The 24,722-nt window shown below is 36.2% G+C and overlaps 1 protein-coding gene across 2 annotated transcripts in view; it reads left to right on the forward strand.

The window, feature by feature from the left end:
• Positions 1–24,722, forward strand: part of LOC106896437 (chromosome unknown open reading frame, human C9orf84) — a 60,951-nt gene that overhangs the window by 13,745 nt on the left and 22,484 nt on the right. For both annotated transcript variants that reach the window (XM_014956446.1, XM_014956447.1), the window contains 12 exons: positions 3,488–3,617; positions 4,200–4,281; positions 6,195–6,385; positions 9,253–9,415; positions 10,766–10,868; positions 11,354–11,510; positions 12,828–12,935; positions 16,738–16,885; positions 17,737–17,831; positions 18,841–19,083; positions 20,247–20,699; positions 22,956–23,081. In XM_014956446.1, coding sequence (XP_014811932.1) covers positions 3,488–3,617; positions 4,200–4,281; positions 6,195–6,385; positions 9,253–9,415; positions 10,766–10,868; positions 11,354–11,510; positions 12,828–12,935; positions 16,738–16,885; positions 17,737–17,831; positions 18,841–19,083; positions 20,247–20,699; positions 22,956–23,081 — 1,999 coding nt within the window. The remainder of the gene's footprint in view (positions 1–3,487; positions 3,618–4,199; positions 4,282–6,194; positions 6,386–9,252; positions 9,416–10,765; positions 10,869–11,353; positions 11,511–12,827; positions 12,936–16,737; positions 16,886–17,736; positions 17,832–18,840; positions 19,084–20,246; positions 20,700–22,955; positions 23,082–24,722) is intronic.

Below are 24,722 nucleotides of genomic sequence, written 5' to 3' on the forward strand. Positions count from 1 at the left end.
TGAGTTTCAACAAGGGCAAGTGCCGGGTCCTGCACTTGGGCCACAATAACCCCATGCAGCGCTGCAGGCTTGGGGAAGTGTGGCTGGAAAGCCGCCTGGAGGAAAGAGACCTGGGGGTTCTAATCGACAAGCGGCTGAATATGAGCCGGCAGTGTGCCCAGGGGGGCAAGAAAGCCAATGGCATTCTGGCTTGTATTAGAAATACCGTGACCAGCAGAAGTAGGGAGGTGATTGTGCCCCTGTACTCAGCACTGGTGAGGCCACACCTCGAGTATTGTGTCCAGTTCTGGACACCTCAATCCAAGAGAGATATCGAGGTGCTGGAGCGAGTGCAGAGGAGGGCAACGAAACTAGTGAAGGGCCTAGAAGACAAATCATATGAAGAGCAGCTGAAGGAGCTGGGGCTGTTTAGTTTGAGGAAGAGGAGGCTGAGGGGAGACCTCATCACTCTCTACAACTACTTGAAAGGACACTGTAGAGAGGTTGGTACTGGTCTCTTCTCACAGGTAATTAACAATAGAATGAGAGGGAACGACTTCAAGCTCCAACAGGGTAGGTTTAGATTGAACATTAGGAAGGAATTTTTCACTGAAAGAGTGGTCGGGCATTGGAACAGGCTGCCCAGGGAGGTGGTTGAGTCACCGTCCCTGGATGTGTTTAAGGGACGTTTAGATGGGGTACTGAGGGACATGGTGTAGGGGAGGACTTTGTAGAGTAGGGTAGATGGTTGGACTCGATGATCCCAAGGGTCTCTTCCAACCTCAATGATTCTATGATTCTATGATTCTATGATTCTATTCTATGATATAGAAATGTTATGGTCTTGTTTTTCTTCCTGTCTACAGTTGCCTGATGTTACCAGCTGCTTATCACTCAAGCACACAATCTTACTTAATTGAGTTTTTACTTATTTATGTTTTCAAAGAAAAGCCATGAGCCAAATAAAAAACCTCTCTGGCAGAGTGGAGTGGTGCTTTGCAAAGAGGGGATATTGCCAGTGTGTGACCAGAAGAATGAGGTAGTGAGACATGATGCCTTCAAGAGCTCAGGGAGAGAGTAAGCCCATACACCACTTCTCCTGGCATGCAGCTGGAGAAATGCTGTATGCCTAACTTCTTCCCTCCTGCTAGAAAGTACGTGGGAGTTACAATGACTTTTCAGGCCTCTGATATATCAAGTGCACTTGCTAAATGCCTCCAATTCTTGGGAAATGCTGGGATTTGATGAGTGTATCAAGCTCTGATTCCCCTTTACATCTGGCTCAGCTGGACGTGGAATCCTCTTAATCATAGAATGGTTTGGGTTGGAAGGGACCTTTAAAGGCCATCTAGTCCAAGCCCCCTGCAATGAACAGGGGCTCAGAGCCCTGTCCAACATGACAGACAGTTCTTTCCAATTTCTTTCCAATTTCTTTTTGATTTGTGTCATATTATTTCTTGTACTTACTTGTTCAGTAGTTTCTACTGAAACTCCAGCAGGTCATTCTTATGTAAGAGTACTTTGAGAGCTCTTATGTTGCAATCCTTGAGGCTTGTTTTAATGAAGAGAAAGGTTATCATCAGCTCTTTCTGTTCCTGTGATCTCTACCAGGAACTTCACTAGCTGTACTATATTTTATGATAAATGTAGTTGTTTTAGCAGTAACTTCAATACAGATTACTTAAAGTGATGTCTGGCCAGTAACATGTAGAAAACATGTCCAGTTGCCTGTACCTGTCTGGTTTTACCTTCTTTGTTCAGAATTTGCAAAGAAGATCACGAGGAAATGTCACGCTTTGACTCAGGAAAGAGGGAATGCATTGGATCAATATGGTGTTTATCAATTTTTTGCAAGACCCTTCTACAGAAAAGATGTTATGATGGCAGTAGTTTTTTGCCTTTTTAGTTAAAATTAACTGGCATTTACAGATTTGTAACTATCCCACAAAGGTTTAAACTGTTAAGGAAAAAAGAATCTGTAATAGTGACCTCTCACAGATGTGACAGTGCTCAGATTACTTCCCACATCTTTTTTTGTCTTCCTTTATTTTTTTTTTTCTCCCCCATTTTCTCTCTGCCTATACAGGAAGGTTCAACACATGCACCAACAGCACTGCTGTTCTGGTAGAAATCCAAGTCAGTGAACCATTTCTAGTTTGTCACCTGAGATGTCTAATGGTGCAAGCTATAACTGGATTGACTGCATATGCTGCAGTGGGTGGACATTTCTAGGACCTTGAAGAAACAGAGCTGAAGTCAGGCAATGGACCTAGAACTAGAGAGAAGTTTCTGGTGTCATTCATGATGTTCTCCCCATTTGTATAGTTAGTTGCCTTTTCCAATATACCTTTACATCCCAAAATATTTGAGAACAACTTCTTTCTAAGGTATAAACTTGTTAAATCCAAACCCCTGTGTAAGAATAGTTTTTCTCTACTTCCTAAGCTCACTGTTTATTCTACGGTTCTGTGCTATTTATACAGTACTGCACATGGGCGTGTGTGACAAACTAACTGTTGGATAGTTTTTTGAAGTTGGTCTTTAGTGGAGAGTTACTGAATTTGCCATGTTGACTATTTAATTCTAGAATTAAATTGATTATTACCATGCTTCCCTGTTGTTTTTCTTGAAGGTAAAAGATTTTATATAGCGCTTTTGTTTTAGCTTATGAAAGCTGAGAAGCTTTAGAATCTTATAAGCTCTTAAAACAGCAATAGTGGGAATGATTTAAAATTGTTTCTGGCCAGCTTATACACATCAATGGTGAGGGGTCTGGAGAATAAGTCTTATGAGGAGAGGCTGAGGGAACTGGGGTTATTCAGCCTGGAGAAGAGGAGGCTGAGGGGAGACCTTATTGCTCTCTACAACTCCCTGAAAGGAGGGTGTAGAGAGATGGGGGTCTGTCTCTTTTCTCAAGTCACAGGCGACAGGACAAGAGGAAATGGCCTCAAGTTGCACCAGGGTAGGTTCAGGCTGGATATTAGGAAAAAATTTTCACTGAAAGGGTTATCAGACATTGGAATGGGCTGCCCAGGGAGGTGGTTGAGGCACCATCCCTGGAGGTGTTCAAAAGACAGGTTGATGAAGTGCTGGGAGGTATGGTTTAGTGATGATGCTCCTTGTTTGTTGTGTGGGTGTCTATTTTTGTCAGTTAGGTTGACGGTTGGACAAGATGATCTTTAAGGTCCCTTCCAACCTAGAAGATTCTGTGATTCTGTGATAAACACATGCAAAGTTTAGGTAAGTGTAGCTAAGCATATGTGCAGTTTTGCATATGAAGAAGTGTAGATCAAAAGTTAAATATCAAGTGAGGTGAAAGTTAGTATCTTCTTTTAGTTTTGACTGTGTCACTTTTACAGAAATGAGGTTTAAATACAAAATATCATGTGCTGGCAGAAAACACATGGAAACAGTGGAACTGTTCGTTCAACTGGAAAGGCAATGCACAAAAAGAAAAAGAATCGAACTGTCTCTCTCATAATTTTATCATGTGCCTTTTTTTGTGCAGAGCATGGCAAGGCAGAAGTTTTCCATCTGGAGATTATCGCTTTGCTTGCCTCCTTGTTTACATCAAGATGAAAAGTATCATCTCACTGGACTCTTTGCTGATGATAAGTATAGAAAGCCATGGACTAGAAGTAGGTTATACAGTCCTTAAGTTTCAGTTTAGATTTAATGTGGATTAAAGGAAAAACTTGTGTTTGTCCATAATATAGTAAATCTGGTAAAAAAGAAGTCATTTCCAGAAGTAACAGTATGTCAGTTTATATAGCTCTTGAAGGTAAAACATATTCATTGCCATGGGTAATGGATATTTATGTGTATGTAGCACCATAAATGAGGATTATATTTGATTAGTTTATAGACATCTTTGGGAAACATTCTGTCTGGCCATGTGGTTATAGAAGAAAAGCAATTATCAGGGATAAGTAAAGTACCAAATCTGATTAGTTGGGAGAGGTTTGAAAGGTGACGTTGAGGTTTTGAGATGCTGAAAAAAATGGGGATTTCCAAGTATAGAGGTAAAAATATATATAAATTTATTTGCATCTTTCTGGTGTATTTGCATTTTCTTTTGCTAAAGGAAACTAAAAGCATTGTTTCTTCTGTATGTCCTGTGTAAAGTATGGTTAGCCTCTGCAATGGTTTGATCACTACATAAAAATAAAAATTAATTTTAATATTTTCTTTGTGATTCTTTTTGTCTCTTCTTGTCTCAGTTACTTCAACACAGAACATGATCACTATTTCAGTTTTGGATCAATGGAAGCAAAGCTTATCTGTGGAGGATTTCCTGGAAAAGTCAGTAACATTAAGTTAAAAACGTATATGATTCCTTTGATATCATTCAGGCACATAAACTAATGATGATAACATGATATGGAAAAGTTGTCAACAGTACCAAATGTAGAGAACACTGGAGTTGTGCACTGTAGCAGACAGCTTAAAGTTGCTGTTTTCCCTAATATTATTGTGGTTTTATGGAGTTCTCTGCTTCTTTATCTCATTTTTGTAGCTGTTTCTTTTATCTCACTTATGACTGATTGGAAGAAGTCTTTGAAATCAATGCAGGAACATGAAAGTAAACCATGGGGACATTTTTCCCCCTTCCTCTCTAAGACAGTTATCTCTCATAATGGCAGATTAAGCTATTCGAAGAATTGTATTTATAAATCTCTGAAAAGGTGTAAAAAGCATCTATAAAAAGTCAAATTTGCGTTATAGCAATTGAAGACAGAAGTATTTATTTATATCAGATGGACTCTGAAATAGAGTTAATTTTAAAAACAGATTTGCAACACAGTCTTTACAGCATACATAAAACAGGAAATAAAATCATAGTTCTTCAAGCCTGTAAATTGTGTGTATTTCTGCCCTCAAACAATTGTCAGTATGAAAGAAATAGAGAAATTACAATTTTGATTTTGCAGCCCAGTCTAAAATCTGTTTTATCTTCAAATCTGCATTAAAAAAATGGTTGTGAAGAAAACCTGTGGTTGTGGAATTGTACGGAAAATGCCGGCACCAGGCTTGGTGGCACCTTACAGTGGCACTCTTCTGTGATTTCACTATGATACAGTCTTTAATTGCGTTGCTTCATACTGGTTTTTTGGCATAATCCCCTGCTTATTCATGGTACAGAAATGATCATGCTTATAGAGTGGCTTATGCCACATTAAAGTTTGGACATTAATTATTATCAATACTGCATACTTATTGCTTGTGCTATACCACTTGTAGTTTCAAAATTAAATTGGAAGCTATATTGTGTTGTAAAATAGTTGATTATTTTTTTTAAGATGTGTAGTACAGATTCTTCCCCATTGCTGCCTAAACAGTAAGGTCTATATGCAGAGGTGCATTCGTATACTGATTCCATTTACGAGATTTGTCTCCAGATGGCTATCATACAGCAAGATTATGTAATGCAAAGGAGCATTTAAAAACTGAATTAATCAATAGGATACACAGTTGAGAAATCAATGGTCTGAAAATAGAATATTGAGTTCAATAGATATAGAGGAGCAGATAATTTCGGTTATTCAGAAACATCAGCACTTGGAAGAGTCAGTTTACATGGATAACAGCATTAACATGATCACGTTTTAATTAACAATTCAAATATTTTGTTCAGATGCATGATTACCTCAGGACTGTGATGGGTTTTTTCTGTAGTCAAATGATTTTACTATTTTTTTTGCAAGCAGGTTTTTTTTCCCGCTAGTAATAGTATTGAGATTAGTAAGAAAAGTGACAGGAAAATAAAGTGATTTTGTTTCTTCATTTATTCTTCTTTTTCCCTATTGCAGTTGTTGCTGTCCATGCAGTTTCTGCATGATTTTTGCAACAAGACCGTACAATTAACCCAGCAGCAATTTTTTGTTGTAGATGTTATGACATCGACAGATTTCATGCTTTTTCTGGACATTATCCTTTTGTTAAGTTTAATGTTGGGGGTAAAGTTAAAAGACATTTTTGGGGGGAAGAATTAAAAATATAATTTGACCATGGATCTAGTAAATAGCTATAACAAGTCTGCAATTTCCAATCTTTTCCAGTGAATACAGTGGTTATCAAAGTTCTTAGAGTATCTTTTTGAGTGCTGTTGATTCACTGAGCAGTCAGGGTAGATATGACAGTGCTTTTACAACAGCTTAAGTATAAGATTTTTTTTTTTAATTTAATTTTTTTAATTTTTTTTTGCTGCTTTTTAGGAAACCTGTCTCTTCTGTAGTGTTCTATGTTGGTAATGAATTAATAGAAGTTATTCCGAGTTCAAATCCCTGCTCTCAGACTGACATAGAAGAACTTTTTTTACTTACGAAGAATGTTTTTTCAGAAGAATGCACCCATGACAAATATTTGAAGACTAACTATACCACTGAATTTAGAGAACAATGGCAAGGTAAAGTGTTTAATGCACTGTTTTCTAACTTTTTATGAAGTAAGCTTGTTAACTTCCATAATCTTTTGTATGTGATCCATAGACATTGAAGAGATCATTTGGGTGATCACAGCCTTTGTAATTGCACAAGTTTTAACCATTTTAGAGAGATTGATTACCTGGAGAAGCAGGGCTTGTCTTAACAGTTCAAGATAGATGCAAGCTAAAAGAAGTTTCAGACTGATCAAATATAGGGCAGAAGGTTACAAAAAGTATCACAATAACTAGTTCTTACCAGGCATAAATCACAATGTTAATGATGCGTTGTACCTCAATAAAATTAGATCCTTGTGGTGTGTTCCTTTACCATGTCAAGGAAGGAAAGTAGTAAACTTTTTCTGCTTTGTTGCTGGGATGAAGACAGTTCAAATTGGGTAGTATTCCTATGTGTTTTCTGAAAATTTGCGATTAGTAGCGCCCTAATAGGTACAATGAATTCTGATCACAGAATGCAAAATGTTGAGAAAGTGTTTGATTCAACAGTATTACAATTTATTATTTTGAACTACCAGGTTTATTTTTCAATACAGGGGTTTATGTTTCTCTGTCAAATACATAACTTTAGAAAAGGAAAGTAATGTAGTCATTTAGTAAGAACTTTTTTCCACAGTCACACAGAGGAGGCATGTGGTTCTTGATACAATATTGTACAAGATAACATTTACCAGGAACATAGTATCAACAATGCAAGTGCATTACAGTTAATAATTGAAAGACAGTAATCTTACAAGTTTTACAATACTTACAAACAAGTTTTCAGTATTTAGCATGCTGTTAAGAGCCTTTGTGTTTTGCATAGGCAGTCTGTCATGAGAAAGAGGTCACTGAATTTCACTGAATTTCACTGAATTTTTTAGAGTTGGAAGGGACCGTAGAGATCATCTAGTCCAACTCCCTGTGTAGTGGAACTACACACATCTTTGTACCATTAACCTGAGGAGTGCTAACAGTCTAGCACGTGACAGCACTGGCAGTAAAAACCCCATTCAAACATGAACTCAATATTTGCTCCCTGATTGATAAAGTACTTGAGTACATGCTTAAACTATTAAAGTTCATTTGATGATAAAGTCCTTTGACGATCAGAAGTTACTGAATCAAAGAAAGCGATGATACTGCATTCAAGTTACCATTCTGAAAAATAAGCCTATTAAAAATGTGGAACTTCACTTCTTAAAATGACAAAGGGGCAACTCGATTCGGTTTTGTATGGATCTCAGACACTGGCACTTGTGAATTTCAAGCTGTATCTATTGCTCCAGTTGCAAAACCGTGTATTGTGAAAGTAGTTAGGTATGTGGTTGCATCTGTTTCACATCAGGAGAGCACTTCAGTAAATGTGTAAATACATTCTTGCATAGGCATGCTTTCCTGAAGTGGAGAATAAGAGGTTAAAATTAACAAGGAAGTGCACTAATTAAAATATTTGAATCACAGCAGCATAATGAGATTAATTGAAAAAACTTTTTTTTTTTAAATATGATTTAAGTACTAGAGCCACATATAATAAAAAGGTACAATACAAATTAATATAATATAAATAATTAGAAGTATAGCTAAATTGGGATAATAAATGCATATCAAGTTGTGCCTCATTTGACTGGATATAGTGTTAGGATATTAGGAGTTATCCTGTTTTATGTGAATTAGCAAAAACTAAACAAGTTATTATTTGTGGATAACATGATCAAGTTTATGTCATTGAAGCAGTCTTTATTTTCTGATTGATTTTAGTACCTACTTTTGCGACCAATATATGCTGAAATATTGAGGTGCTTCCTACTTTGTTTTCCTGGTTGTCTGAGGGAAGAAGAATAGATCAGGGATTATGTATCAGAAAATGTCAGTTGTTTAATTGGAGATAGTTTAAACTTATTAGGCTACTAGAAGCTTCAGTAGCCTCTCCTGAATTGTTTGTCTCATTAAACAGAGGCATTTTTTAACAAGGCACTTTTTTTTTTTTTTCCCACTATATGGAGATCTTTTTGTGTTAGCAGCATAAAACAATTTCCGTGGGACATACGTGGAACATTGTGACATTCCCAGCCACCAAGAAGGAAAGGAAAGCTACTGCAGATAGGGAATCATACAGGCAGTGAAAGGGGGATGTGGGAATGAGAGGGCTTTCATGTTGTTAAAAAATAAGAAAGAAAATAAGAAAGAAGAACGAAGAATTCTTTTTGCCCTTCTATATATATGTGTAATATGTGTGTGTATATATATGTGTACATTATACTGCAAATATAAAGGACTACATCAAATAGAGTTGTGATTACTGCATGAATTCTGTCTCTTGGAGAGCAGTAGTCTAAATTCTAAAGAAATTAAGGACTATAATGTCATCTTTCTTGAAATAGGAATAATTTATAGCCTGTATTTTCTGCCTGCTTGTTTTGTACATAAATTTTTCTTGCTTCAGAATTAGAAAATCGTGATTAGGTTTAAATGTGTATGGAGAGACTGCCTCATTTCTACATTAAAAATTGCACTGAACTAAGTTTCTCAGCCAAAATCTATCTGAAAATTTCCTTTATCATGCGTTACAATGCAAACAAGGGAATGAAAAGAAAGTACCTTTTCTTTGTAACAGGTATTATGTTAGACAAAAGAAAAAACAAAAGAAACCAAAGCTTATCATGTAGAACATTGGAAGTATAGACTTTGTTGCATTTAAAGCTTAAAAATCTTAAAATATATAAAGTAAAAAGCAGTTATTATTTTGCTGGCATTTACAGCATTCCAGCAGTTGCTCAAAAATTCTCTTTATTCTGATAAGTCTTGTTATATTTATATTGTTTGTTAATGTATTTTTTCTTATTTTTCTTTAGATTTATGTATGGAAGAGGAACTTGTTTTTATTGATAATCTAGAAAATTTTCGTAAAAAACTGCCTTCTTCATCTGTACTTCTGAGCAGACTACAGTATTTTCTAGTAAAAGATCCCCTTTTAGATTCTGAAGGACAGAATTTAACAGAAGAGAACATTTTCAGGTACCTACAAATTGTTGTATAATATTAAACATAAATAATACTCTGTGTGTAACGCCATTAACATTTTAAATCTGTTGTATGTTAACTTTTTAACTGATTTGTATTTGCAACAGTAAAGACTTCAGCTTTTTTTCTTGCTTATGAAAAAATTAGTAGGATGAAATGTATATGCATTATTTAAGAAAATTGGATAAATGAAATTATGTCATTTCTACACTCTGTAAGTGTGAAATGTGCTCAGGATTTTAGTTTTGGGATATTGAAAAAATGTCCATCTTTAAGGGACCTGATTCTCCCTCAGACTGATGGATTTCCTTTAAGTAAAATGCCACTAAATTTAGTTGAGCCAGGATTTTACACATGCTCCCATGTTCCTTTTCTCTCTCCTCTCAGTCATGCTGTCAGTAAATCCATGTTCTTACCCTGCTGAACTGTGTTTCTTCAAGTGTAAATTTAATTATTCATGGTGTGGTTTTTTTCACTTTCATATTGCTCTGTTGATTGTCAGGAATTTGAACAAACTGGTACATTAAAAGAAGTATGTAAGTTATATCCAGAATGTGCCTAGTATTTTGTAATTATATTCATCTGTATACATACATTCATAAAGCCTGTTTACATTTTGCACTTGTTTACTCCATGTCTGCATCACTTGTGCAGCTTCCTTTGCACTTGATAAGGTTGCATGATTCACAAGCAAGGCAAAACAGATTTAAAATTATTTAAATAAACTTATATAACAACAGAACAGGGAGGAGTGAGGCTGTTTGCCTGGTTTTGCAAACATGAGCCCTGATCTCTCAATGAGTTTTGGACATAAAATTATATGCTCATGTGAGTACTGTAGATATCCAGCAAAGAGAATGTGATCCAAATCTTGCAATGACTTTCAGAAATGCCAGTCACAGGAGAAAAAATATACTACCATGAACCAAAAGATAAATAAAGTCAATATTATTGATTACAGAAATTTTGTATAGAGCAAAAAAACTTGTCATTAGAATAAAATTAGGTCTGCAGTTTTTGCAGAAAGCATTTTTACATGGCAGGCCTTATGTGTTGAGATGATGAAAAATTTAAATATGGTTTTTTTCTGTAATTTTTTCAAGGCAGATCCCAATATTAAGTGGTTCAACTCTGCATGTAGCGTACTATTTCTTGAAAAATAATTTCAGTTAATTACACAGATTGGTACAGCATGCCTTGGAATTGCTTTCTTTAAAAGGCATGTATTTAGAAAAAAAAAACTTTTGCCACACATAGGGCTATCAAAGCAACTGTTAAAACTTTTAGTCTTAGATATGACATAATACAAAGAAGTCACTTGCTTTATTTTATAATCTTTTAAAGGGAATGTTTGACTTTCCAAAAAGAAATGAAGATGGAAGAGGTTAAAAAAGAATTGCAGGGGATTAAAGAGAACTTCTGTACCATATCTGTAAAAGATGAAGAGGTATCATCATGTTGTTTCTTACTAAGCACTATATTAGCAATTGCTTTGTGTTATGCATAAGTGTTTGTTCGTCTGCAAGTCATTTTATTGAATTCTTTTTGTACTCACTGAGCATTTGTAGCCTTCATATTTCCATAATTAGGAAATGTCCAGCTTGGTTACTTTTTTAAAAGATGCAAAATCTACTTTTTTGCTCCACTTTTCAAAATTCTAAAAAACAAACTTTCAATTAAATAAATGAGGATTTTACATGATTTGTAACTGTAAGTAACTCCACTGACTCAATGTGAAATACTGTAACACTATTTTTTTCTTTGTATTGAGCAAATCTTTGTGTATGCTGTGTAAAAGTTGTATGAATTCTTTCTTAAAAGCCCTAAGATTCATTTAGAATTAAGCTATTTCGAGATTTTGAAAGAGCTTTGACTGTACAGTAACATCAAAGGAAAATTACTTACTGTTCTGTTGTGATTAATATTTTTCAGTATTTCACGTTGCCTGTTGAGTTAGAATTCTGCAAACCCAGCAATGGCAGATCAGATTCTGTTAAGATTCCATCATATGTGGAAGTGAAAGAGTTGTTGAATTTAGTTCCAGAAACTATGGCTGATGAAGACAGGTACAAAGAGGTAATCAAAGAAGGTGAGGATTGGTTTTCTTAAATGCTACCCCTAATTTTCCTTTCATTTGCACCCATTTAATGCAATCTAGCTCTTTTGTATTCGGTTCGCTTGTGGATTACCTCATAGCCTATCAAACGACAGTTTCTCTGTATGAGCTATACTCAAATTTCTGAGTATTAGAAATGCCTCCCCAAGTAGTCAAGGGGAAGTAAACTATTCACCATTTAGATCAATCCATGGTTGTGTTGTAATCTTGGAAACAAATGTAACATAAGCCGTGACTCATGATATCCAGTCTACCATAAATATAATAATTTAGTGTTATTTTTTTCTTATCTGTAATTTCATCTACTTTCAGAGACACCTTTAAGAGGATTATATGCAGTGCAGTCATATTGTAAAAATTGCTTGTGTTACATTGTAACTGCAAACACAAAAGCAGATTTCTGGGGAAAAGGGGGTCAAATAGTTCCATGGATAACAGGAATATTCTATATGGCAGTAGTAATTTCTTTAAAGGAACTTAAGAAATGTTACTAAATGCTTCTATACTACAGATAAGTACAATTTTAATGACAGTTATTGGTTGTCGGATTGATATCTATGATAGTATTTTGTGTAGTTAAAAGAAAAAGACAGATCCTGAGATATTTTTTTTTTAGTTTTGATTAAAAACAGTTTGCATTGGTTTTGGCAAACAATTGAGGAAAACCACGCTTTTGGTGGATAAGAAGCATCTCAAAGAGGCAAGATTCATGCTTCTGAATATTGAGGGTGTGTGCCAAATTCTGGTTCTGAGAGGGCAATGCTTTGGTGTCTCTTATTGAAGACAGGAACAAAACTTTTAAAAGTGTGTGTTTGGCTAAGGCAGTTTCGTGTGCATTCCTGATACATTTAGTACATCACAACCTACATGCCATGCTCCAAGTTGAATGACATGACCTCCACTGCAGAGGTTTGAGGATTTGTATGTATACATCAAACTATTACTCTTTTTTAGTCTGTTTTAGTAGCAAGAGAATCTACATACACAAACTCCTGGTAAACTACATTTAGACTACCTACTTACTCCGGAAATCACAGCACTGTAATTAATCATAATAACTTTGAATAGTTCAGACAGTGACTATATATTGGATTTTTTTTCTGGCACTTTTAAGGAATGAGACTGAGCACTACACTGATCAGCTATGGCATTTGAGTTACTAAGCATAACTGTAATTTCTCAGAACAATATCTTTTGGAGATTCAATAAAAAGATTGAAAGAAAAAGATTGCTCTGACAGGAAAAAAGAATAATGGTTCATTTATGGCACCTTTTAAAATCTGTTTTCAGATCTTAAAGCAGAAATTGCATATGCAATAGAAATTTCCAAGTACTGTCCCAAACCAGAAGAGGTTTGCTCCACTAATAGCAGAAGTATGTTGGAATTCTGTGAGTCAGGTAGGAAAATCTACATAAATCGAAGGATGATACTTAAAATAAATTCTTCAAGTGATTGTTCCCATATTCTGTTCTTGGGAGTGTATGTGTCATATAGATTTAAGATGTTTCCCCTGTGGAATCTGCTATTTTGTACCTGAACTGGAAACAGGTGGAAGTGCTATACTCCTTTCAAAGGTTTTGAAAGCTAAATACTACAACCAGCTTCACAGCACCTTCATGTTGCTTTTGGCTGCAAGTGGCGTCTATATCTTTTGCACTTGATTAGCTTTTTAGATTTTTTTTATTTAGCAACTTATCTACCCAGAGAGGGCAAAGGAAAGTTAAGGCAGATTGATTAAAATCAGGGAGTCAAAGAGCACAGTTTGTTAAAATCTTACACAAATGTTTTCAAAAAATGGTGATGGAGGAGGATCCAGAGAGAAGTACTAAGTTTATATCTTCTTGAGGGGCAAAACTCCTGTGCAGACATTTTGGTTTGTAGGTGGTTCAGTAATGCTGTGTGGTCAAGAAATTAAGTCACGTAGTCACCAGAGCTGTTTTCCACAGAAATAAGCTGGAAGTGTTGGATATTTGCTAATGCTGGTGTTGAATCCTGGCTTCCCCTACACTGGCGTCAGGAAATCCTTTACATGTACCCACATTTAATAGCTTGAAAACTCAGCCAGGTATGCTGGTCACAATGCATATCAATGCTGGACAGGTTTGGTGTCTGACTGATCAAACTAACTATCCAGCCTCAGTTAAAATTTCTTCAGGTTCCAGGAGTAATCGCCTTTAATTTCATGTAGAAAAGCCTATGCAAAGAGTGACATTTACAAATGGATGTGATCTGGGCAGAGTGGCAATACTTGAATGAACATATAGCTTTCTTCCTAATGTATAACCTGTCTTGGAAAAAGTCTGTCCATTATCGCATTGGACAGCAGCAGTATTACCCTCCAGTGCCTGTTCACTCGGTAGTTTTCCATCCAGCAATTACTCAAATCCTTGAGAAATTCTGAGTTTTCTCCAGACCAAGATCCCTCTTCTTGTCTTAGTTTCAATATGATTTAAACTGGACTGATGGTTGTCCCCTTCCGACTGGTAGAACCACTGTCCTAATATTGTGTTGTAGTGGGCTTTTGGTAGGAGCAATCCTATATCCACTCATACTGTCTGATATGAAAGCTCAGGGCAAACCCACCATATGTTGTCCCACCAAGACAAAGTTAAAGTTAGTTTCCGTCTGGAGATTATTGCCTAGCATGACTAACTGTAATCTGAATCTAGCGAGCTATCTGACTGCTCCTTACTTCTAAAGCTTATGATAAGCAGGAGGATCTTAAGTGCAGTAGATCTGAGCAGTTTGGGACCCTCCTCCTGCATACAGTAATAGCAAGTTGACTATGATCTTATCCAGGACATTGTGCATTCTTCTGGAATAGGTGAGTAGTCAAACCATCTTGAATTGTTTTTAAAAGAAAGTGATGGCATTAATCTTTATTGCCAGTTTGCTGGCTTAGCTCTTTCTGCCACTGAATCAGGGAAAAGTCAGTCATTGGTGCACAGACAGTTTCCATGTCTTTTTTTTTTTTTTTTTTTTTTTTGACATACTGTTCCTTTCAGAATGTCTTCTCAAGTAGAATACCAGTGATCCTGGGTGTTTACACATGGTTTATCATGTTGATTCCAGTGGTCCTGGGTGTCTACACACGGTTTATCACTTTGATTCCAGTGGTCTTGGGTGTTCACACATAGTTTATCACTTCGATTCTCCCCTTCTGGCTGCTTGGTTCTTATCTCTCCAAGCAAAAGCATTTGTAAAACATGAAATAATTATTCTGCTGTGTTCTATTTAGGGGAGGTTTCCAACGTGGGCTTTAAGAAGTTTAGAAAACAGGGAGAGTCAAGCAAAAAAGAAGTAATATGAGAAGAGGTATAGAAATAAAAGATAGAAGAAATTCGATTTGTTTTCTCCAGGATAAAGAATACTGAAGAGACTTCAGGGAAGAAGTCTTGTGGCACAACAGTTTTCTTTTTTTTTTTTTTTTTTTTTTTCCCAAGTATACTCAGATCTGTAGGATGGAGACCTGCAAACCTGTACATGCTCAGCTAAGGCACTGTTAACTATGGAAGTTCCTGTATTGGGTGTAAAATTTCAGCAGCGATACCCTACAGTCTTCTCCTTCTCATTAATTTTGTTATTTATGAGTTACCAGATGTGAAATAAGTTTGCTTGAAGAGAAGAAACAGTCATAAAATAATGGCATTTTCTGTAAACATTTCATTGTTTACCTTCCTCTCCTGCTAGGTATGGGGATGGTTTATTGATAAAAGGGGTTGAGGGACAAGAGAATTCACTCAGTCATTAATGCTCTGAGAAGGGGAATGGCACCCTGAGTGTAGGCAGAGTTTAAATAATGTAGCTGGTCAAAGTGTTCCAGTCTCAAAGGTAAAAATAACTAGACAAGAACTAATAGGAACAGTATTGCTCAGAGAGAAATATCTGTTCATTTTAGATATGTCAGGAACTTCTGCTGTCCTGAGATCAACTCCTGCTCTATTCAAAGAAAAGTCCTAAAATTGTTTCTCATTGCAAAAAAATATTTGTGAGCTGAAGTTCACAGCAGAAGTTCACTGAGCTTTTTTGATTCTAAGTAAATGGGAAAGAAATTACACTGAGTGGAAATCTGTTTCTTTCTTTAGTAACCACTTTTATTTCTTACCTTGTGTGTACTGTACGTTCTCTGGCTTTCTAATGCTGTCCTTTATCCTTCCTGCCCTTCCTGCCATGCAACCTGCTTGTTAGGTCGGGTTGAGAGCTATGAGGAGCTGGGCAGGTGGCTGGTCCATTGCCTGCTGCGTGCTGGCTGGCCAAACAATGTGTGTATGGTGATTGCAGCTGCTTACTGCCTGTTGGAATGAATAGGGAATTTGTTACAAGTGTTTTTCCTTATGGAGGCACTTAATTACAATTTTTCTGGCTGTTAGTTTTTACAGAACATAGAGGAACTGTACCTTTTGTGACATTTACTTTCTGGCTAAGCCTAACAAGAAATATTATTAGAAGAATCACTGAGAGGTGAATACCAGAGAAATTGTGCAAACTGCCAGTTTTTATGGAATGCACCAAAATCAATGAAATTGCAAATTCCTTATTAGAATAAAAAGCAATAATCCATTAAAATGTTCATATTTAATATGATTAGCCAAAAAAACCGATGTGAAAACTGACTTTAAAGGGAGTTACAACATGCCAGGTTTGTTTGGCTTTATTTTAAAGCATACTGCTTTAAAAAAATTGGTGTTGTAATTCATTTCAGTGGTAATCCCTTGAAATTATGATGAGTACTAATTCTGCTTAGAAGAGTAATTTTGTCTTTAAAATCCTGTCTATTTCTGAAGTTCCTGTGTCCATTCATCCGAATGTTAAAGCCACTGCAATATTGTCTGAAGTCTCTCTCCCATCTAATTAACTTCATTTATGTAGCAACTATCTAAGGCAGCCAACAGGGATGAACACTTAACATCAAAACCTCAGCCACAGTTCCTGGTGATTTAATAATAAAAATAATCTTAATGGGAAGAGTATGTAGCCAGAAGTACATTACAGAATGAGTAAAGGAATGTGATCTGCACATTATTGCTCCCAAACTGTCTGGAAATTAAATGTGAAGTATTTGGGTTTTGTTGCTTAAGTATGTCCTATGAAAAGATTCTGTATTTTAATCCAAAACTTCACTAGTGTAAAATTTGAAAGTATGCATTTCATTCACAAGTAGCTTTGTGATTTGGATTTTTTATTTTTGTTTTGGGTGAGGCTTTATGCAATTTCTAGCGAAATCTGTTCCATATCTGAAAGACGAAATGGATGTACCTTTAACCCCTCCATGCAGACAACAAAGATTGTGGGTTAATTTTCTGTGCACAGGACTTCAAGAAGAACCTATTCCTCTTTCTGGTAACAGGTAATGAAAATTTTGTAGTAGTAAGTCCTGTCATAAATTGTCTACATCATAAATCCTCAAAATCATTCAAAAAATAACTATAGTCCATTTGGAACTGGTGGTTACGTTCTTTGAGACAGCTGCATATATTTTGTGTTTTGCGTGAAAAAGTGAACAGAGTGCATGATCCATAGCTGTGATTTTTCAAGGGAGTTTGAAAAAGGAAATGACAGTTGCTATTATAGACCTCTCTCTTTGGGGGGACTTAATAGCCTGAAAATTGAATTTCCTTTTTGGAGTAGGCAACAGTAAATATCTATGTATATCAAGTATGTTATGTGTGTATATGCATATATTTATAAATACGGCAAACACTTATGTTGAACAAGTATCACCTAAATAATCTCCAGAAGAGGTGCAAGAGGAAAGTATTTTCTGTGTTTTGGGGATACCTTCCAGCAATGGAATTTAAGCCTTTTCATGCTGACATAGGATTAGGATTGCTTCAGCCTTTCCTTCTCTTCTTATTTGTGACTAGCTTTTTTTGCCTTGCTATCTCTCTCACATATGCACGAAGAATTTAAATATCCTTTTCAGGAGGGAACCACCTTCTAGGTAGAATTCTTGTTCAGTGTTGCTTTACTTCATGAACCAGCCTTGGTGGCTCCTCTCGCTCCTTCCTGTTCACCACAATGTTGCATGAAATGACCCTCTATATGAACAGGAAGAAATTTTAATGAATGAGTAAATGAATGAATGAACTGAAAATTTAGAGGGAAAGTAGATCTTTAAAAGGTAGTTTTGTATAAATTGAAATTCAACAGGTAACACTCTTTAGCTTCATACCTCCAACTCTTGTTTTATGTTCTTAGTATTTTGATTACAGAGCCCTCTAGGAAAAACTTAGAATGTTTGGCATGGCAATCAGAGAAGTATCGGGATAATATGAACTCTCTTTTGCTTGTTGGTAAGGATTTCTAATTGATGAACAATTTTTAATTGATGTAGAAGAGTTCCATGTACATGGAGAAAATATAGCAAAAAAAGTTAATGTTGTATTACAGAGCACATCTTTTGAGCCATTGAAATTTATCCAACTAATGTAACTAAGCTCTGAAGTTTGGATTATGTGATTCTTTTAGTCCAGATAAAAAGTTACAGTATGGTAACATAGAAGTTGGTATGCCATGTATCCTTCTATGGAAGCAATTTGAATGAAGGAAGAGTTTTATTTCATGGTGAAAATGCTCGGCTCACTACTAATTATATTCAGTAACTGTGGTAATTGAAATTTGGTAATCTGTTGAACTCTTTCTGTATCCTATTTTTCCTTAAGTAATGTTTCAAAATATGTTATCAATCAATAGAAAAGTACTTTTGATGGAAAACATTAGCTTCATATGAACAGAGTTCTTGTTAGGAAGAAAAATACACAAAACCAAAATAAGGTGCAGATTAATTCTGACCAGGCCAGAATACTTATTACCACTGTTCTTTCATTTGATTTTATTTGCCTTCATTTTACAAGTCTCAGGATTAAGTTATGTATATTGACTTATTATGTTGTCCAGTTCATTTGTACATTCATTTATAGTTGAAAATAATTCATGGTAGGCTCATTACTATTTAAGTTCATTTTTTTTCAGGTAAGGATTATGTTAAGTCTGTGTAAGCATGGCAAGTAAACCCACAAATAATGAGCAAGATCATTTGTAACTTGAGTAATGAATCTACACATTATAAGATCTGAAAAATGTTTACTTGTATACTCAACAATTAAAAAGCATACTTACTCTGATAACACTCAACTGCTTTGCTCTCAAATCTATTAATGACACTGAGTTACAAATGGAATTACAGACAAAGGATATATGTAGTAGGTCATCAGTACTTGGGAGTTTCATTTCCAAGATGACCTTCTATTTTCATGTTTCTAGATTATTAATGTTATGTGTTTATTTCTGTTTTTTTTCTAGAGCATCAGGCTGTTAAACTTGCATATCAGCGTTATTCACTTACAGAATTGAAGGAAATGCTACCAGTTGAGGTAGAAGCACCAGTGCTTAGCTCACTAGAGGAGGGCTGGTGGCTTCATTTGGGTTTAAATCCAGTCTCCATAGAAACTTTGGAGCAATTAAATATGGATGCCAGTAATGCAAACCATTTGCTTCCCACGGAAGTAGAAACATTCATACAATTTACATCATATCAGTTAGAAAGTAAGTATCTTTTTTTAAAAAAGTGATAAAAAAGCAAAGATAGATACTTTAACAGAGAATCACACAGTGACAGTTACATACCTCCAAGAAGGAAGGAAATGGAAGATTTCTTATTCCCAAGAACAAAACGTTTATAGCAATATGTAGTAGCAAAACTACAATAATTAAGGTGTACTTTCACAACCTCAGAACAAATTGTAGGAACAAAGGTGTTAAACTACACAAAGTTATCTTTTCTATTAATGTGTATATGAAAAATAGCCTCCACCACCATACTATTTTTTAATACAGGAGAATTTCTTAACAAATAGTAAATTTACATTGGAGTATTTTAACAAAGCAGGTACACATATAGTCCTATCTGCAGAAGATCAGTGGGGACAGTATGTTACAGTGAAAATTCTTTATTTTGTGATGATGCTCTTCGGGGGGGGGGGTTGTATGCTGGCTGTTGTTTCAAACATGCACCACTCATAAACCTCAGATTTACACATGGACCATTTTGCATACTTATAATCAAACTGTAACAGAATATGCAAGAATTTATTTCGATTTTATTATATAACTATATCCTGACTGCAAGGTACCAGTTGTGGTTGTAGAACTCCAAGGATTTCTACTAACTATATACTCTGTATATAAGATACATTGTGTAACAGGATTTATTGTGAAACAGACACCGCTCAGGAAAGAATATTTCCACTTAACTGCTTTTTACTTATCATACAGTGTTTAGCTACTGTGTTTAACATGGATGTGCAGGAGCAATGCAAAAAATTCTAGTTCTAGGAAAGCACATCTTTAAAGGGAGCTAATTGCATGCTTTACTTTTTTTTTCCTCTAAAAAGAAAATCCGTTAATCTTCTAATCTTTCTTCCTAATGAAATGTGTTGCTTCCCACTTCCTAGAAATCTAACACCATTAAGCACCATGCAGATGGTGAGAACTTTTCCAAGCAGTACCATGGTCTTCTGTTTCTCAACGTCGTACATTTTTACTTAGGACTGATCAGTACAAATTTTCTAAAAGCGGATTGTAATGACCTGGGAAAGCAGAAATTAAAAAAATCCTTCTCTATACTTACCCAAAATATTTAACTCCAACCTGGAGAAAGAAAAGAAAAAATCTCTGTTGCAATGAATAAATTAAATGTTATTTTTTAGGATGGCTTGAAGAGAAGAATTCCATGACAAACCAGGAGCTTCTTTCTGCTGAAAGACATCAGTTGGACAAAGTAATTAATCCTTCCATGTCACCACGGACTCAAAGGCAGTGCTTTGCCCCGCAAGTGAGTGCTGGACCATCTGCCAAAATTCACAGTACAAATACATCTGTGGAAGAGCTCACTGGAGGAAGCATAAGAAAGAGTAATGTAGAAGAAGCAATTTATTCCTTAAACCAAGAAAAGAAACCCACCAAAACATCTGAATCAATCAGCAGTAAAGATGTGTCTTCTAAACGAGACAACTCATCCAGTAGTCAAAAGCCTACATCACTTGCACCTGCTACAAAATGGGACAATGATGATTCTGATCTGAGCAACTTTATCATGCTGAGATCTAAACACACACTCACCCAAAAAGAAGAAGAAAATGACATAGATAGTCCTAGAAAAGGTATGTGAACCAGATTAGCGTGCCATTTTCCAGGTTTAAATCTGGTCTCTTATTCCAGTTACAATAAATGCTAGTTCCTCTAAGTAGATCTATGGGTAAAAATATCCTTTGAAGTTACATTTTTATGATCTTTATGTAGCTGAATTTTCAGCTAAGGATCTTAGCTCTTGTTTTTTTTTCCTTTAGAAATCAGGGAATTTTGTTTGTTTGTTTTGTTTTGTTTTGAGGGGTACTTTGGTTTTGGGTTTGGGGTTTTTTGTTGGTTGTGGAAGTGGTTTTTAATAAAATAAACATCTGACTTTATTCTTATTCTGACAAAGTAACTCTAAATGGTATTTATTCAATAAGATCTCTTCTATCCATATATTCTCTTTGTAGAAATAGTACTTATCTGTTGTAGTTATCAAATAAATTGTAGCTATCAAATAGTAATTATTAATACTTTTACTTTTGTAAAACCGACATAGCCTAGGCAATAAAGAAGAGTTAAAGTTATTCTCTGGAAAGAACCATTTGTGCCAGTCACCTTTATGCAAACCCCATCAAACAATGAGGCCAAACAGGTCTTAGGGAAAACAGGAAGTTGTTGGTAGCATTGTTCTTGTTGATGACAATGCTTATGAAAGAATCACAGACTATGCATTGAGCATGGCAGAAATGCAAAATAGCAGAGAGGGAAAAGAAGTAGAAGAAAGTCCTTATTTGTTTTAAAAAAGAAATATTTGTGACACAAAATATTGGGAGACACTGATATATTTCCAGATCCACTTTTCAGGATAAAATTGTATTTAAAAAAAAAAAAATCTTTTAGGGATTTGTATGGTAGAATTTTGACAATCACCTTTATCTGTGTTTCAGTTATATGTCCCAGAATTAAAAAAGGAAAAAAAAAAATTACAACTGTTGCTTAAAACCTTTCAGCAATAACTTCTATACAATAGAATTGGGACTTAATTGCAAGCTTAGGTAATCTTGTGGAGGAAATTATTTCTTGGTAAAATTCGTCTGTTACTGACACTGGTAGACATGTGCAAAACACTTCCATGGCCTCAGAAAGTAACAATCCCGATTTTAACAGTAGGAGAGCACAGTACCTGAACTGAAGTTTGATGCTACCATCTAGTGAACTATGTCCAGAACTGCATCTCCTAGCAAGAAATCCAGATGTATTGAAAGACAAGCTATGTTGCATTTACAAATAGGCTTGTGTAGTTTTAAGTGAGTTAAATGCAGTTTAGAATATGTTTACTGGTAGACCCCAATGTTGCAGATCAATTATGTCTTATCTATAGAGAGCCCATTAAAATTTGTTGGTCTTACCAGTTTGATGTAGAAATTACGTAAATTATTGTATGCTTTTGTAACAGTGAAAAGTTTTTATCAAGGGTCATTCTAAATTTAACTGGAAATGAGTAATGCCAGCACTGCTTGTAGGGCTCTTTCTCTACTGTCTTCGTTGTTTGTCTTATTATTTAAAGATGTCATTGTGTATAATATTTAGTTCAGAAAACACACAGGAGGGAATTAGTAGAAACACTTTATTGATCCAATTTTGAGCCCTGTATAGCTTTCAAAATCAGAAAGGTGTTTCTTTTTTTTGAAAAAATTGTTCTTTCTTTTTGTTCTATGTAAGAGCAGTCTGTTTTCTGACACTCTTAACTAGAAAAAAACAGCAATATTTAAGAGACACTATTCAGGCAGAACTCCTCACAGAATAAAGAGGTAGAGCCACCAAAGGAAGCTTTGTGGACAGAAGCTGTAGCTCCTGCATCAGTATTTATAAAGAAGAAGGGAAGGAGACTTAGAAATGCTAATATGTCACACAAGATAGCTGTAAGACAGGAGAAAAAAATTCTTTTCAATAAGCAATTTTTTGGGGGCTTCTTCCCCCTGCCATTTGCAGCTTCCATGTTCTCTTACAGTATCTAACCTTCTCTACTTGCACTCAATGAGACATTTTTAATAATTTGAGCTCCTCAGAGTCAGCAGCATCTATCTTCTTACACATGCTTTTTCTCCATATAAAGGCATATGAGCTTTCCTATGGAGATACATTATAGAGCTATAATACCAGCTCTTGAATTTTCCCAGGTCAGGAAAAAAATAAGGATGTTTATTAATAGAAAATGTATGTGTCATAGAAACTACTTGATAATGTTTTTGCATGTAGAGTCATTTATAGAACAGTTTTCTTATTCATTGAGCTGGTTTTGTGATATTTGTATCTAAATGTTCCCTTGTTGTTTAATGATTTAGTGCCACAGCCTGAAGAACAACATATGCAAGTTCACGAAGAGGACAGTTCTGTTTGTGAGACTGCAAAAATAGAAGAAAAAGAACCAGAGAATGAGGACAGTGTCACAGTCAGTATTAAAGCATCAGGTATGCTTTTTTTGGATATTCTTTATTTTGTATAGCTTTGCAATATCGTTTTATGTTAATTAGTACTACTCAGAAAATATGGAAACTATTAGGCTTAGTCGTTGTTCCTTGTGACTGAAAAGATTCCAAATAGATGCATATTTATTTTGATACAGGTGTGAGAACAGGCTATGGAATTCTGTTTTAAGACTAAAGCCAGTTAAGAAAAGCCGGTTGCATGCAAACTAAGAAGCACAGACTTTGAGCTGTATCTGATCTAAATCAGCAGACATGAGATCACTTCATGCCAATCAGTGCCCTCAAATTACCATTCTGCATTTTTTTCTCTGAAAAGTAAATGAGAGTGGGAAGTGGAAAGCATTGGCAGTCATTTTGGTAGGAAATGTCTTTAACACAGTAGTAATCCACTATGGATTTATCTCAGACATGACTGAGCGTTTCCCTGTGAACTCTTGCTGTTGCACGTTTCATTGTATCAAAGAACATGCACTGACAGCAATTTTGTCATGCAGTAGAAATGGTGGAGAAGAACCTGGAAGATATTTATCCAAGATTTTTACACCCTCAGATTAAGAGCATGCAGTGCTGGGAGGTTGTAGCCCTAGCATAGATTAGTTTGGTCTTCCATGGAAATGCATTCACTCAAACCCTGTGCCTAATGGAGAGTCTCTTTCACAGAACCAGCATGAAAGAGTAACAGCACTATTTGGATTTGTTCCCATCAGAGATGGGAATCACGTAACAGCTATTAGCTTATTTTTAAATTATTTAATAAATTTTGAAGCAACAGTCTTTTAATGGAGCTGGAATAAATTTGAAGCTTTTCATAGAATCATAGAATCATAGAATTTCCCAGGCCGGAAGGGACCTCCAAGGGTCATCTAGTCCAACCTCCCCACAGTCAGCAGGGACACCCCCAACTAGACCAGGTTGCCCAGGGCCTCGTCGAGCCTCACCTTGAATATCTCCAGGGATGGGGCCTCAACCACCTCCCTGGGCAACCTGTTCCAGTGCTCCACCACCCTCACAGTAAAGAACCCCCTTCTAATCTCCAATCTAAATCTGCTCCCCTCCAGTTTAAAGCCATTGCCCCTCGTCCTGTCACTCCAGGCCTTTCTAAACAGGCTCTCCCCAGCCTTCCTGTAGGCTCCCTTCAGGTACTGGAGGGCTGCTATTAGGTCTCCCCAGAGCCTCCTCTTCTCCAGGCTGAACAACCCCAGCTCCCTCAGCCTGCCCTTGTAGCAGAGGTGCTCCATCCCCCTGATCATCCTTGTGCCCCTCCTCTGGACCCTCTCCATCAGGTCTATATCCTTCTTATATTGAGGGCTCCAGACCTGCACACAATACTCCAGGTGAGGTCTCACCAGAGCAGAGTAAAGTGGCAGAATCACCTCTCTGGACCTGCTGGCAACGCTTCTTTTGATGCAGCCCAGGATGCGATTGGCCTTCTGGGCTGCAGCTGCACACTGCCTGCTCATGTCCAGCTTCTCGTCCACCAGCACCCCCAAGTCCCTTTCCTCAGGGATGCTTTCTAATACCTCACCCCCTAGTTTGTATTGGTGGCGAGGATTGTTCCGGCCCAGGTGCAGAACCTTGCACTTGCTCTTGTTGAACCTCATGAGGTTCACCTGGGCCCACCTC

The sequence above is a fragment of the Calidris pugnax genome, unplaced genomic scaffold (genome assembly GCF_001431845.1).
Source record: "Calidris pugnax isolate Ruff unplaced genomic scaffold, ASM143184v1 scaffold262, whole genome shotgun sequence".
NCBI lineage: Eukaryota > Metazoa > Chordata > Aves > Charadriiformes > Scolopacidae > Calidris > Calidris pugnax.